At 55.3% G+C, this 15835-nt stretch overlaps 2 protein-coding genes across 13 annotated transcripts in view; one reads left to right on the top strand and one right to left on the bottom strand.

The window, feature by feature from the left end:
• The window catches only part of FLRT1 (fibronectin leucine rich transmembrane protein 1), a 78702-nt gene extending 65108 nt beyond the window's left edge, over positions 1-13594 (top strand). For all 10 annotated transcript variants that reach the window (XM_019645244.1, XM_019645240.1, XM_019645243.1 and 7 more), the window contains one exon: positions 3253-13594. In XM_019645244.1, coding sequence (XP_019500789.1) covers positions 3302-5326 — 2025 coding nt within the window. In that variant the 5' untranslated portion in view covers positions 3253-3301 and the 3' untranslated portion in view covers positions 5327-13594. The remainder of the gene's footprint in view (positions 1-3252) is intronic.
• MACROD1 (mono-ADP ribosylhydrolase 1) overlaps positions 1-15835 on the bottom strand; it is a 142674-nt gene that overhangs the window by 97056 nt on the left and 29783 nt on the right. The gene's annotated exons all lie outside the window — the stretch shown is intronic.

Raw genomic sequence — 15835 nt, 5'->3', positions numbered from 1 at the left:
GGCCTTAACAAGTCTGCCCCCTGCTCAGGGCACTGGCCCAGAAAGGCTGAGCTCAGGGGCCACCCACGTCTTAGTGCCAGGACTCAGTGTTGACAGACCCGGGAGGGTGTGCCTCTGGCCTTTTGCTGCAGGTGCAGGCAGAGGCTCTCCTGGGCTTGGACTTGACCCCTTTGGGCAGGCCTGCGCCTTTCTGTCCAGCACCTGCCCTGGCCCTGACTCTCTGCTCATAAGACAGGACCTCCAGGCTCTATAACCTTTGTGGTTCTGACTCTGTGCAGAGGAAGGGGCAGAGAGATGTGCAGCTGGATACCTGGGCTAGCTGTGACTGGACAGGCCCCTCACCTCTCTGAGCCATAGACTGCTCAGCTGTAAAATGGGACGGAGGGCCTGTGTCTACGTGACAGGCGGGCACAGGTTCAAACATGTACCTGTGAAGGGGGTGGTGGGTGAGGCCTGGCTGGAGGGGTCCCCCTCATACCTGGGTTCATTCCTGTCCTCTGAAGGCCAGCACACCCAGGTCTGCGCGACCATCCCCTGCTTCGAGCCTGTCTGCCCTTCCCAATCTCACATATAATGAGAGGTGGGGGAGTCAGTGGTCAGATAAAGACCAGGCAGCCTGGAATGCTCACATTCCACCTGGATCTTACAAGGTGACTCTCGATGCCACTGAGGGCAGGGAGGGGCTAGCCCGGCTAGTATGGTGCAAGGCTCTGGATGGGAGATGAACAGAGAGGAACGGCCAGGGGGCCTGGTCAGGGAAACAAAGAGGACACCCCAATCCACAGAGAGCCGGGAACTTAGTGTGCAGGAAGCAAAGACCAACTCCACATTCCGAGGGACGGGTATGAATGGGGTCAGGACCCCTGGCCTGGGCTCCGAGGCAGCAGGCAAATGTCCTCAGCCCCTCAGGCCAGCGTGTGCTGGTGGGAGGGGGCTTGAGCTGGCTTCAGGGACCCAGAGTGTTGGGCTCAGCCTCATCAGCCCCCTTCCCCTGGTTTCCCCTTCTGGGTCCAGGCGCAGACCCAAAAACCCTTCCCTCTGGCCCTCACTTGCCTCTAGCCAGGTATCCTTGGACAGCCCCCGACCTGCCTTGGGTCTACCTCATGGACAAAGCTTTGTGCTGCAAACAGGCCCTGAGCAAGGTTAGGGCGTTAGCCATGAGCAAAGCCTGCACTCTTTAGAAGACCTTGGTGTTTCGGGCTGGGCAAGGCCCCTGCAAATGCAAACGGAACGTGAGTGTGGGAGCAAGCGGGTGCTCCCGCTTTCCCAGTTCCTTCTGTGCTTGGGTGGTCACTGATGCCAAGCCACACCAGGCCAACACGACCCATGGTCCCCACCCTCTGGCACTGGAAATGTACAGGGACATTGTACATTTGTACAGGAAATGTACAGGCACAGGGACATTAAAATACCAGTCACCAAACAGTGCGACCTGCAGCCCACAGACATGTGGCGAGCATTGTGAGCCTGGAAGTCAAGATTCTGGCCTAGGTTCCTCCTCACCGCCTCTCAGTGGTCTTGAGTAAGTTCGCATCTCCGAGCTTCAGTTTTCTCATCTGTTAATTGGGAATAAGAAGGGTTCTGACTTTATGTTTGCCAGGAGGACTAAATGACCTAAGTATTCATAAAGCTCTAGGCAGGGTCTTTATGTAATCGTGTGAACTCCTGTCCCAAGAGAATGGAATGCAAAGTGGCTAGAGCATAAGTTGGCTCACGGCAGGCGCTCAATAAAGGTCTGTTGGATGGCTAGATGGACGAGTGAGTGGAGGATGGCTGGATGGCAGATGGCTGGATGGACAGGTGAGTGGGTGGATGGACGGAGCAAAAGGAAGCTCTGTCTGGCATCAGGAAACCTAGCAAAGGAAGGGGACATTTAAGCCTCATCCTGAAGGGTGAAGAGCAGTTTTGCTAGATTGGGAGGAACAGTCCTAGGAGAGAGAGAGAGAGAGAGAGAGAGAGAGAGAGAGAGAGGAGAGAGGGAGAGAGTTGGGGAGGGAGAGGGAGAGGGAGAGAGGAGAGAGAGAGAAGAAAGAAAGGTTGACATGGTTGAGAAATGGAGATGCTTGGCCCCTCGGGCATGAGAGTGAGGCCCCCATTGACTCCTCTGGCAAGCAGTCCCGATTCTGCTCTGCACACCAGGGCTGCCCTCCAGGCGGGGACCTTGGCTCAGACTCCAAGAGGCCATTGTGTCCCAACACTGGAAAGCCTTCGTGAATCTAGAGTTATACAGCAGAACTTTGCCGGCTGCATGAAGACACCTTCCCCACTGAGGTTGAAAGATCATTTCTCTTTAATTGATTTTTTTACCACTATGAACAGTAAAATAATATGAGAAAAATCTATGCTGCAATTTTTCTATTTGTGAAAACTGAAATTACACCTGCAGGCAATTCCCTCAGAGCATGGACCCCTCCCTCCTTTTATTTGTCTCATTTCTTAAAATGCAAGAAAACAGATACACGTATTTTTCAAAATAGCTGAAAGTTTCATGATTTGAGAAAGAGGCAAGGTGTGGAATAATTTCCCACACAACACGGAATAGAGAGCTAGGGAGAGCACCTTTGATAAAAAAAAAAAGAGATTTCTGTAAATACACGAGAAAGCAGTTCTGTTGACACCTTCTTCTGTCTATAAAATGCACGAGTGACAAACAGGACATGTTTTAACACCAGACAATGAAGCTCCCCGCTCTCCACTGCTCACCAGTGATGATGCTGGCAGCTTCTTTTTCGCAGGTTCTAGTGATCCCCCCACTTCTTTTCAGCTCGCAGGCCTCCCATAAGCAACCCTTCCCTTCAAACCCTGGGTCTGAGCCAGATAGGGATGTGAGTCCCCTGTTCCAGTGAGAAATGGTGGCTCTGAAACCGTAAAATATATCCTAAGTCCAACCCACTGACATTAACCAGCCACTTTTAGCATTAGCTGTAAAGACTGGCTTAATGTGAAATCTTAAAAGAAGAAACGGAAACTGCGGCGTGGCTCTCACTAAATTAACCCCACCCGAGGCGCAGAATCATGGTCCTGGAGGGCCACGCAGCGTCCGTCTAAGTCATGGGCAGCACCTGATGAGATTTAGAGACCGACCTCAGCCTGAGTGATCACCTGTGATGTAAAATTGGCACAGAGAGGGCCTTGGTGCGTGCGCCTGGAGGCTTGACCTTTGCCCTGTGACCCCCAACTGCAGCAACCCCTTGGTGGCAGACAGGGGCACCGCGAATCACTCTCACCGCACATGTCTTGTGCTCCTTGCAGGTGTTGAGGCCCCAAATCAGGTGAGGCCCGACTCCCCCAGCCATCCACCATGGTGGTGGCACACCCCACCGCCGCCACCACCACCACACCTGCCGCCACTGTTACAGCCACCGTTGTGATGACCACGGCCACCATGGACCTGCGGGACTGGCTGTTCCTCTGCTACGGGCTTATCGCCTTCCTGACGGAGGTCATCGACAGCACCACCTGCCCTTCAGTGTGCCGCTGCGACAACGGCTTCATCTACTGCAACGACCGGGGACTCACCTCCATCCCCGCCGACATTCCTGACGATGCCACCACCCTGTATCTGCAGAACAACCAGATCAACAATGCTGGCATCCCCCAGGACCTCAAGACCAAGGTCAACGTGCAGGTCATCTACCTGTACGAGAACGACCTGGACGAGTTCCCTGTCAACCTGCCCCGCTCCCTGCGGGAGCTGCACCTACAAGACAACAACGTGCGGGCCATTGCCAGGGACTCGCTGGCCCGCGTCCCGCTGCTGGAGAAGCTGCACCTGGATGACAACTCCGTGTCCACCGTCAGCATCGAGGAGGATGCCTTCGCCGACAGCAGGCGGCTCAAGCTGCTCTTCCTCAGCCGGAACCACCTGAGCAGCATCCCCTCGGGCCTGCCCCGCACGCTGGAGGAGCTGCGGCTGGATGACAACCGCATCTCCACCATCCCACTGCACGCCTTCAAGGGCCTGGACAGCCTGAGGCGCCTGGTGCTGGACGGCAACCTGCTGGCAAACCCGCGCATTGCCGACGACACCTTCAGCCGCCTGCACAACCTCACCGAGCTCTCGCTGGTGCGCAATTCACTGGCCGCCCCGCCCCTCAACCTGCCCAGCGCCCACCTGCAAAAGCTCTATCTGCAGGACAACGCCATCAGCCACATCCCCTACAACACGCTGGCCAAGATGCATGAGCTGGAGCGCCTGGACCTGTCCAACAACAACCTCACCACGCTGCCCCGCGGCCTGTTCGATGACCTGGAGAACCTGGCCCAGCTGCTGCTGCGGAACAACCCCTGGTTCTGTGGTTGTAACCTCGTGTGGCTGCGGGACTGGGTGAAGGCGAGGGCGGCCGTAGTCAACGTCCGAGGCCTCATGTGCCAGGGCCCCGAGAAGGTCCGGGGCATGGCCATCAAGGACATCACCAGTGAGATGGACGAGTGCTTCGACACCGGGTCGCAGGGCAGGGCGGCCAACACCGCCGCCAAGACCACGGCCGGCAACCATGCCTCTGCCACCACACCCCAGGGTTCACTCTTCACCCTCAAGGCCAAGAGGCCAGGGCTGCGCCTCCCTGACTCCAACCTTGACTACCCCATGGCCACGGGTGATGGCGCCAAGACCCTGGTTATCCACGTGAAGCCCCTGACGGCAGACTCCATCCACATCACATGGAAGGCCACACTCCCTGCCTCCTCCTTCCGGCTTAGCTGGCTGCGCCTGGGCCACAGCCCGGCCGTGGGCTCCATCACAGAGACCCTGGTGCAAGGGGACAAGACAGAGTACCTGCTGACGGCCCTGGAGCCCAAGTCCACCTATATCATCTGCATGGTCACCATGGAGACTGGCAATACCTACATGGCTGACGAGACACCCGTGTGTGCCAAGGCGGAGACAGCAGACAGCTATGGCCCCACCACCACGCTCAACCAGGAGCAGAATGCCAACCCCATGGCCGGCCTGCCCCTGGCAGGCATCATCGGTGGTGCCGTGGCCCTCGTCTTCCTCTTCCTGGTCCTGGGGGCCATCTGCTGGTATGTGCACCGAGCCAGCGAGCTGCTGACCCGGGAGCGGGCTTATAACCGGGGCAGTCGGAAAAAGGATGACTATATGGAGTCGGGGACCAAAAAGGATAATTCCATCCTGGAAATCCGAGGCCCGGGGCTGCAAATGCTGCCCATTAACCCTTACGGCGCCAAAGAGGAGTACGTGGTCCACACCATCTTCCCCTCCAACGGCAGCAGCCTCTGCAAGGGCACACACACCATCGGCTACGGCACCACCCGGGGCTACCGCGATGGCGGCATCCCCGACATAGACTATTCCTACACATGATGGGCCTGGTATGCCCGCCCCTGCTTCCGCTTCCTCCTGATGTGGCAACCCTATGGCTTTGCCCAGCCTGCTGCCACCCAACAGAGCAAGGAAAAGAAACTCCACGATGACATTCCCAGCAAAAAGCAGTTTGGGGAGGGTTGACAATTTTCTAGAACACAACAGTGAAAAAAATTTTTTTTAAAGAATAGAAGGCAGGAGGGGTATTTGACGTTGCTGAAGACATAATTTATACCAAATTATGCCAGTTGGGGAGGGAAGAACTAAAAATAATAACGAAGGAAGGGTTGGGTCGGGCTTTTTTTCTCCTGAACTGGAAAGATACTTACTACCTGTACAATGTCTGTGTACGCCTCGCGCTCTGTTCAGGGCCGTCATAAAAGGACCGTCAGAGAGAAGCAGCTGATACGTGAAGCCCCCACGCAGCTCTCACTGCCGCCTGCTCGCTGGCAAAGACGTGACAGAAGATTTTCAGGCTCCTCACAAAGGAGAGGGGGAAGAAAAGATCTTTTGCTATGGAGATATTGTCCTGAAATCTCTTCCCTGGTTCTTTCCATACCATTTCCCTTCCAGATTTTCAGAAATATTACGTCTTTCACTGCAGTCTTTGAACAATAATATAGCCAATTAAAAAACAAACATTCTTTTCCCCATACTGAGACCCTCTTCAATTCCATGCACCATACTCTGTGGAAGCCCCATGGAAGCTGTGGCTTTCCCGGCCACTTGGAGATGCATCTATCTACTGTCTGTCTATGTCGTGTCTCTAAATACAGACCGGTAGATAGAGCCACACAGATGGTCCTTACAGTACCTCTTGGGTCAGTCAGTTCACACAATTTCCTGAGACAGTAGAGTTGCGAAAACGTTGTTTTCTCCTAGCAATCACTGAGTAAGTAGACATAGTGTGTTGGGGATGGGAGTGGGGTGGGGACAATGCTGTTCTTAAAGGTGGAGGTGTGTCTGTCCTGGACAGGTGGCTGGGGGGACCCTGGGCAAGGGGTGCTTTCAGTTTGATCCTTTCTCAGGTTGGCCAGAGCTGGGCCACACTCCTTTCTGATATAGAGAAACTTGCTTTGATGGCCAGTGTCCTCATCTCCCCACCCTCCCCCACATGCAGTCACTCAGTAGCGACTTTCTCTTTGCTCTGTGCTGCCTCTTGGGACAGGTATTTGGCACAGGGTTGGGTTTTGGGTTTTGTTTTTGTTTTTTTTTATCAGCTGATTAGACCTAATGGTTTCCATGGCTGCTTAAAGTGCAGAAAGAGACATGAAAATTCTGAGAAAAGCCCTGGGAGCTAGCACCCCCAAAATACAGACCACTCAGCCGTGCCCACCCCTGGGTGGGTCTGGAGATGGAAGCCCAGATCGCCCTCTAAACATGCCAGCCTCCAAAAGGGTACTGACCGGGGCCCTCAGAAGAGTTAAGATTTTATTTCCTCCCTCTGGAATCAACGTTGCCATCATTTATCAACTGACAGTGCAGTGTGGTGAGCCATGAGATTAAAACGATGATGAAATAATGACAGCAAATCTGGAAAGAAGAGAGGAGTGGTGCCTGGGGTTCGGGTATCTCCTGTGTCCCAGCACTCGGGGAACTCAGGTCACCATCCATCAACATGCCACCTGTCCTGCACCGAGGAAGAGCAATGTCAAAGGAGAGACGCTGGCCTGAGGGCAGGGAGGATGAGGAGTCCAAATCCTGGCGGCAGTGTTTTTCAAAAGGCCTCAACTGCTTTGACAAAAGCCAAAGGCGGGAGGACGAGACTGAACAGCAGTCACAGGGCTGCCATGACAGGCCCAGGGGCTGGCCACCCAGCGGATATGAAAAGATGCAACTGGCAACCTTCAGTGAATGGGGGGGTTTGAAAGAAATGGACACAACAGCTGCATGAGAGATGTGGAGAAGAGTCACGGGCTCTCCATGGCCTGGCCAGAGGGACTCCCAACTCTCGAGCCCCAGGGAGAGGCCGAGGGGCATGGACATATTTCATTCTAAAACAAGCCTTTTTTTCCCTTTTCCCACTTAAATCATTTTCTTGTACAGTGAGATCAGGAGAGAAATTTTTCCAAGCCTTAATTTCACGTCTGTATAAAGACGGCCCTCCCTTTGGCCTGCAGTGGCCCCAGACACAGGCCCGTTCCCCCGCAGCTCAGGAAGGAGGAGAGGGTGCACCAGGGTGTGGAGCCTTGGCCGGGGGACAGAAGTCCAAGGTCTCTGCTGCTTCTGAAATGAGGTCCCCTCCCTCAAGGCACCACTCCTGCCTTCTGCCAGTGTCCCAGGAAAATCAGTCCCTGGCCACTCCACTACTAGCCCCAAAGTCCCCACTGCCAACATGCTCAGTTCCCCATCTCACTATAGATCCTCCTTTCTCCATGACAGGCAGAGGTCAGATCATCCCCTTCCAGGCTAAGAAGGCATTTGAGGAACAGCAGGTGGCCCAGTGCAGTGAGGGCTGTGGGGGAGGGCCTTGCCAACAGAGCCCTCCAAGACCAGGCCTAGCGATGAACTTGCCTCCCCCAGAGCACAAAGCAGGCCCAGGCCTGGCTGGGCCTGAGGACACCGTGGGTCACCTGCTCCCGGCTCTTGCACTAACTGAGCTCAGGCAGGGCTCACAAGGGGTTACAGAGCCAAGCCCTGCCCACCTCACCACAGGCATCGTCCCACCCATGTAGGCACAGAAGACAGTGGAAACTCAGCCCAGCTAGGGTCCCGGACCTGCTCTCACCTTTTCTTCCCTAAGCATCCCGACATCTTCCCAGCATCCTTTCTGAGAGCAGGCTCCCAAATGTCTGCGATCTCTACATCCCTGCCAAGCCAAGAAGTGGGCCTAAAGTCAGGTCCACTCTGAAACCCCGTCCCCTCCTGGCCCAACTCCTCCGAGCTGGCCCCAGAACACAAGGAGGAAGGTGATGTTTCAGGGTACCCAGCCTCCCCCACCCCTGGACTCGTGTGAGGGCACAGGGCCCACGAGGACAAGTCCAGGGCCTGGGCCACCACTTCTGTCAAGAATCTCCCTTTTGTGGGTGGCCATCCTGACCCTTGCAGCCTCTAACTAGTCAGAACAACCTCGTTGGCCTCAGCGTTGATGAGCGTATTTTGCAGCATTTAAGGCAGATTTAAAGTTGTTGTTTTTTTAAAGCCCATGATAGGTCTTTGGTTAAGTGGTTTACCCTTCGTGGTAATTAGATGTAGTGATTGGGATCTCTTTTCTATTACATGGCAATTTTCCTTTAAATTTCCTCTTGAAAAAAAAAAAAAGGAAAGAGAAAGCAAGGAAGGAGGGAAGGCGGCAGGGCCAGGCGAGTCATTTGCATTTTGCGAATGAGGCCTCTTGTAAGCTCAGCTCAGGCGTGGGGCCCAATGTATGGAATGCTTAAGAGATTACTAAGAATAAAATCTATTAATTAGTCATACTCAATTCCACAGACATGATGTGCATCAAAAGCTTCTTTTCTTCCCTTTTCTCCTTCCCGCTTCCTGTGGCCTCCCGCGGAAGCCTCCATCTTCTCCTGTAAATTGGCTCCAGCTTTCTGGACCGCCTCCATGGTAACATGGCGCCCAGTGGCTGACTAGGGGGCCTCCCACCCAGGCCGGGATGCTGGGTTTGGGGGCAGGAACTGGGACACTGGCTTCTTCCCACTCTGGGTGATGCTACCAGGGGAGGTGACAGCAGCTGGGAAGATGGCAGTGGCAGAGGGGGACCAGGCTTTCCCTAAAGGCCATGCCTGCCTTGTGCCTCCTCTCCCTCCCCCCTTGAGAGGTACAGGGAGGCTCACCAGCCCCACCAAGGAGAGGCTGAGGCCAGGCAGAGAGTGAAGAAGGGCCACGGAGCGTTCCCAGACGAATGCAGGAAAAGCGCGTTTTGCGAATCCATGGTCTCTGTTCACCCTTCTGTAAAGTAGGGGTGGGCTGACGCAGGGTTTAGCTTTACCCAGAAAAGCTGGGTGCTCCAGAGGCCAAGTCGGGGCTCCTCCCTCTACTGATTCTGGAACATTCTAGTTGGTCCAACGCAGGTGACAGAGGGACAGGACAGGTGAGGGATCCCTGTGGGATCTGAGCGGGCTGACTGGGGCCTGAAGAAGGGGCTGGCAGCATGCCCGGGACTGCATCTGAGCCTCCCTCCTTCATCCTGGGAGCCAGGGAGCGAGGGGAGGACACTACCACCCCTGACAATGGCAGCTCAAGTCCCAAAGCTAGTCCTCTCGACTCCAGAAAACTGCAACCTGCTGAACGCACCAGGGAGGAGGACGGGGCCTCTGAAGCGCGTGCTTATGAAAAGTACCAGGAAACTTGGACGCAGCGGGCAGGGAGAGACGGAGCTGTGGGCATCTGCTGGGAGGGGGGCCTGCGCCCCCCAAGGACCAGACCTCCTCTTAGGGCCAGGGCCCGGGCAACATCCCCTCCTGCACGCAAATCAGCGCAGGTGATGGGCGGCAAACGCCTGGGGCTGGACTGGCGCCGGGTTGGGCGCTAACAAGCAATTCGCAGCCCTTCCAGAATGCAGACAGAGGAGACATCTTTTTTCCTAAGGAGGGATAAAAAGGCTCAAAAATGCAAATCATTACCGTTTACAACCAAGCGAGTCTGCTAAATTGATTAGGAGAGATTAAACTCCTTGGAAGTGAAGGGAAAGGGGGATATTTCAAGTTTTATGAACCTGCCCCCAGTGGCCGTGTACAAAGCACACAGATTTTCCAGGCCTGGCTCAGGGGCTGCCCTTTTGCAGCTCCCAGGGTAGCTGGTCTGTGAGGGCTGACACCACACAGGCCAGAGCACTCGGGATACACTGGGCCTGATGCGAGCACACTGCCCTTGGGGAGAACAGTTCTGCCTCGAGCGAGGGGCTTGTGCTTGGGACTCCGGGACAGGGCAGGTTACTGGTCCACACAGGTCATTCAGCCCCCAGCCCCCAGCAGAGACCCTATTGTTGCCCTCCAGATTCCATCTGCCTTCAAGGGTCAAAAGTGAGGGGAAGTGGCCGGTCTAGTCACTTAGAGCAGGACTCTAGAGCCATGAGCTTTTCTGCTTCCTTTCTGTTCCAGGGTCAGTCTGTCTCTGATCCATTCCCTGCCGTCAGTCAAAGAGGGAGGGGGTCAACTGTGAAGGGAAAACTGAAGGTCAGGAAAGAGAAACTCTGGCCCAGAAAAGGAATCAGACAATGAGCTTTCTGTCACTAGGAGCATTCAAGCACTTGATAGGGATAGGGCAGATATTTTCCAGCAGAAGCCAAGACCTGGTTCTTTGATTAGAAGATCCAGGTTCCCACCCTTTATCATTCCCCAGGACCCTATAAAAGAAAGATATCAAGAGATGGTCACTGTGCTGCTCCAAATGACCCGTGTCCCCTGAAAATCCCAGGTTAGGGCCGTCCCACAGCCAGGCCAACCAGCCTTATCAAACTGCTGCTTGTGCCACCAGAGGTGCTGCAAAATTCCCATCCTCAATGTCCACAAGGCATGGAGAGCGAAGTGCACGCATGTACCGCTCCATCCCGGAGTCCAGACATGGACTTGGGCTGGCTTGCCAGAGGCCACTAGGGGGACACCTCCAGGGCCTGGGGCTCTGGGTCCCCGGCTGCCTCCTGGACCTGCTGTAGGTTCCAGGGCCCCTGCCCACCCTGCTCCGTCGTCCCACCAGCCTTTTTCCCAATTCAACACACTTGATGCTGGCAGCTCAATGCATCCGTCCCAGCCAGGTTGATGGCTGCCTGGGGCACTGTTCACTCTGCCTTTTTAAGCATTTGCCATTTCTTTTGAAATGTTCCAAGTACTTGCCTGAAAAATCCACATTTGCTTCTTTAAAAACACTCAAAGGAAGATTCCCCAGGCTCTTGATTCCTCCTCCCTCTACTTTCCCTTCTCCCTTTGCATTTTTAATACATTGTTTTTCTCTGGTTTTGTAAATTCCATTATCGCTTGGATCGGGCCCACTTTCTCACCATAAATGGGATTTGCAGGTATGCTCGGACCCCCGAGGCCATAGGGGCAAAGTGTCTTTTTTCCCATCACGCACAGGGCGGATCTTCAGCCTGGCGCAGCTCCTGCCCTGCTCGCCCCTGGACCACAGTCACCCCCCTTTACCCCTTGTTATTGAAGTGCCCGGCTTATGCAAGGAAGGCAATGTGGGCAAACTGAAGGCACAGGGTGCCCTGTGGGGGGCTCACCTGGACGCTACTTCCTAGCAAAGCCAGCCCTTGAGGCTCTGTGGGCACCAGGGCCACCAGGGTGCTCTGGCTCCTGTCCTTCCCACACCCACCAACACTGCCCTCCACACCTGAAAGCCCAAAAGGCTGAACCTGGAGAGCCCTTGCAGGAAGGTCTTCGCTGTCACTTCCCCTAAATCTCTTCTACAGCTATCAGGATGGACAGCCTCTTGGGGCAAGATGACAGGTCCCCGGGTCACCGAGCCCAGCACAGCACTTGGCACACGGGTGCACAATCCTCTCTTCTCCAGCCCTCCTCTCGCTTCCTTATCCTCCCTGCTGGCTGTCTGCCCCTGCGGGCTCAGTGCAAAGGGCCCAGGCAGGTGTTGTCAACGGCCTTCCTCCCGTCCTGCACCTGCTCCGCTGGCAGCCTGGCCCGGGGAGGGGCTCCTCACAGCGCTTCCTCTCTGAAGCATCTCACTTGGCTCTCTCTCCCTTGGACCCACCGATCACCAGCTGTGAGCTTGATGGGGAAATCCAGCCACTCGGCGAGATCCAGTGGCTGGCCTGGGGGACTCAGTTTCCCCTCTCCAAGCAAAGCCTCAGATGGGCGACAAAGAGGTCAGAGAACTGAGTGTCCTGCCTTGTCTGACCCTCCCGTCAAGAGTCCCCACACCCGGAGCCACCCACCTAGAGGAACTAACCAGGCTTTCTTCTCAAGACAGAGAAAAACAAATGCAACATGAACCGACAATCAAAGCACGGTGGACACGAGCTGCCACACACTCATCTCCCTGGAGCTGGGCGGTCCAGGGTACCTCTCACCTGTCCTGTTCAGAGGACAGGCTTGCAGAGTGTCCCAGAGACCACCCACCTCTGTCAGGTCTGGTTTTTGAAAGGTTCTGGGTACCCCAGTGGAAGACGCAAAACCCTGAAACTAGACTTAGCTTTTTTCACCCCACCCAACACATCACCTGCCAACAGGCCCGCGGCCACACGAAGAAGCCCACCCAGCATCCAGGGCCCGGCGCCAGGCTGCAGTGTGGGGGGTTTCTTTGGACAGAGGACCCTGGTGCCTTCCAGCTCACAGAGGTGCTGAGAGCCATGGGGAGCAATCGGGACAGCCCAGCATTTGAGGTTTGTCATCCGAGAGGGAGAGAAGTGGAGAGAGAGGTGGTGGTGAAGGTTGGGAGAGGCTACAGGCTGTGAACACAGGCGAGCCAGAGACGGGGTGCAGTTGTGTGATTCTGCAGGCTAAAGCCGACGCCTGCTAAATATGAGTGTCGCCAGGCAGGTGTGAACGGGGAGGCACTGGGAAAAAGTATAAACTCAAAGAAACTCCACACATAAGCAGAGTGAATGTTTTTTAAGAGCCACCAACAGCAGCAGCCTTTCCTGACGGTGGAGGTTGTTTGTATCGCGTTTGGTATTGTGAAGCACTGGAGTCACAGGTGCTTTGTTCAGTACAATCCGTTCCCGGTGAGCTGAGGAGGAGGAAGCCTGGGAGGGGTCCTCAGCCAGACCCTGGGGAAGGGGTGGGTCCCTTTGCTACAGAAGGCGGGATGCTCGGCCAGCCGATGTCACGAGGAGCACAGGCCCCGTCTCTCGCAAGCCTATGATCAAGGTCCCTTCCGCCATCTGAGGGGCCCCCGCCCTGGCACCACCACCTTCCCCTGAGCCCCTGCCCTTCCTCACCTGTAGAATCAGCCCCATGGGGCCACTCGGCCGCATGCTCCTTGTCTTTTTTCCTTTTTCTCTGAAGGGCAAAGCAATCTCGGGGGTCTGAGGGATGGGACCTCTCCCACTGCTGCCTGCTGCCGTCCGAGACCCAGCTGGCCGACCCGGCCTGGCTCCAGGCCCACCTGCCTCACTCCCAACCTCACCACTAGATAGGGGTCTTTGGAAAACGAAACACATAAACACCCACCATGACGACAACACAAACCAAAGTGCACTGAGAACCACCCTCGGCCTCCTTCTTGTAGGTGCCTTGAAACTTCAATGTTGAGATGAATGTGATGAACTATTTGGTCCTATTTTTTGTTTGTCTGTTTTCATATAAAATGTCCAAGTCCACGTTCCTTGTCCTTTCTTGAAATAAATAGATTTAACTTTTACAGTCATCTTGCTGCTGACTCTTGGCTTGGGGCCCAGCATACCAGGGGCCAGGTATCTGTCGCACACATGGTCTCAGCCACCTACACCCCATGCCCAGGCCTCACTCCTGAGGGGCAGCTCTGCTGTCGGGTCCACTGGCCCAGAGGTGGCACGGGGCGGGGGGGGGGGACAAGACCCTGAGTTAATAAGTTCCTCAGGGCACCCGCCATCAGAACCAAAATAATGATTCTGCTCCAAGACAGAGAGGGACCTCTGGCCCCATCCCACAGGCCCCAAGAAAGGCGGACCGCCAGCTAAAGGCAATCTCTGAGAGGGTCTCCACGTGGAGACGCACTAATAGAAGCTTGGATTATCCCATAAGAGGCCCGGACACACATGTGGTCACTCAGATAAGACTGGAGCTGTACAGGTGTTGGGGACACGTGCTATTCCTCCGCCCGGTGAACGCTTGCCTGGGTTCCCCCCGCTAGATGCCCCTCGTCCCCTAGTTGAATTCTCAATTCCTTAGGCCTTATCTGATATCTCAGATAAGGAAAAAAATCATTCTCCATGAGAACAATAGCAGTTTCTACTAAATTTAACATAAAATAAGAACTCATTACTTCTGTCTTAGATCTGATTTCATGTCTGGAACAGGTTAATGAGTTTTTCCTTATAGTCCAAGGAAGCAAAGTTATTTCTCACGTGCCTTGGTGGCGGTGGCCTGGCTGGGGTGATGCAGGGTGCTTTGACCCCACAGGCGCCCCTCTCTCCCCTTACCTTCTCTCATCCTCATCGCCCGTCCCCTGGGGGCAGGAGCCAGCCCAGAGGGACCATTCTAAACAGCAGAGCATGAGGTGATCCCCCCAGAGGGCCCAGCGCACAGTGGGTGCTCAGGAGGGCTGCCCCACTCTTCCTCTCCTGAGACCCTTTCACTGGGGCTGCCAAGGGATCTTTCAAGAACACAGTTATCCAGCCAGTCAGTAGGTGTTTACCAGGGCCTACTATGTGCTGGGGCTGGGGCTGAGGCATCCTTCCTGCCTCATGGAAGGAGAGATAGGGGCCCCGCCTTAGTTGGGGGTGAGGAGGACTTGGAGAGCAAGGCAGCATCCAGCACATCGCCCATCAGAGCTCTGAGGCAGGGCAGAAAGGCAAGTCTGCTTCTGCGCCTCCCTGTGGAAGGCACCGCTCACCCAGTAGGCACAGGACCCATCCACTGGCCCAGCCTCCCGCCACACCACCACAGGCCCTTCCAGCTGACCTCCCAGCCTGATGCCCTTGAAGGTTCAACTCAGGCCTCACATCTGGAGAGGCTGCCCCTCCTATCCCACACCTCTGCTGGCTTCTCACCTGTGCAGGTGACTAGTTCCAGTGCCTCACTCCCTGGGGGCCCCTTATTGGCAGGTCTCACCTTCCACCCTTTCAGATCCCCAGGGAGCACCAGCCTAGCACAGAGGAGGCACCTATAAACGCGAACTGGAGTGAGTCAATAAACACCATTAAGTTGATCAACCAGCACATGGATTGATCAATGTTGAGTCCAAGGAGAATGACTTTCTAGGAGCCACAGCCCTTGGCAGCCCCAGCGTCACAGTAATGGTGCCTCTCTTCTCCCCTCACCCTTTCCTGAGGGCAGGGAGGCTAGGGGGCGGGGGAGAGGCGCAGACAGGCCTGCCCCCAGCTCGCCTCACCCTCCACATACTGGCAGCAGTGCGCAAACCAGGGCGTCCCCGGGGCAGGAGGACTGGGTTCCCAAACTGTGTGCCTCAGCTCCTAGAACTAATAGAGGTTCTGCCAGGAAGGGTTCACAGTCACACGCATTTGGGAACCACTGGATTAATGCCATTGCTGTCCTGGAGGGCTCCACAGGCGAGGCCTTGGAGTCCCTCGAAGCTAGGTTAGACCCACGGGCTCCGGCACTTACTCCCTGTGCCTCGGCTTCCACCGCTGTATAACGCATGCATAGTAAGAGCGCATTGCTCTTATGAGGTCTGACAATTAAGTTAGCGAACTCATCCCAGAAAAAGTGCTACCTACCTCATTAAATATCACTACGGTCACCTTCAAAGTCCTCCCCATGGGAAGCAATGCACCAATGCCAGCGCCTAGTCCACCCTTCAAAGCAATTTTGGAACTCTTTCTGGAATGGCCATCAGAGCTGTTGTCGTATTATCCTTGATGTCCTGAATGTCATCAAACTGTCTTCCTTTTAATAGTTCCTTTATCTTCAGGTATAGAAAGAAGTTACTGGGGAGCCAGATCAGGTC

Source organism: Hipposideros armiger, unplaced genomic scaffold (assembly GCF_001890085.2).
Source record: "Hipposideros armiger isolate ML-2016 unplaced genomic scaffold, ASM189008v1 scaffold_93, whole genome shotgun sequence".
Taxonomy (NCBI): Eukaryota; Metazoa; Chordata; class Mammalia; order Chiroptera; family Hipposideridae; genus Hipposideros; species Hipposideros armiger.
The sequence above is the reverse complement of the archived record's forward strand: the minus strand, read 5'-3'. Positions and strand labels throughout refer to the sequence as shown.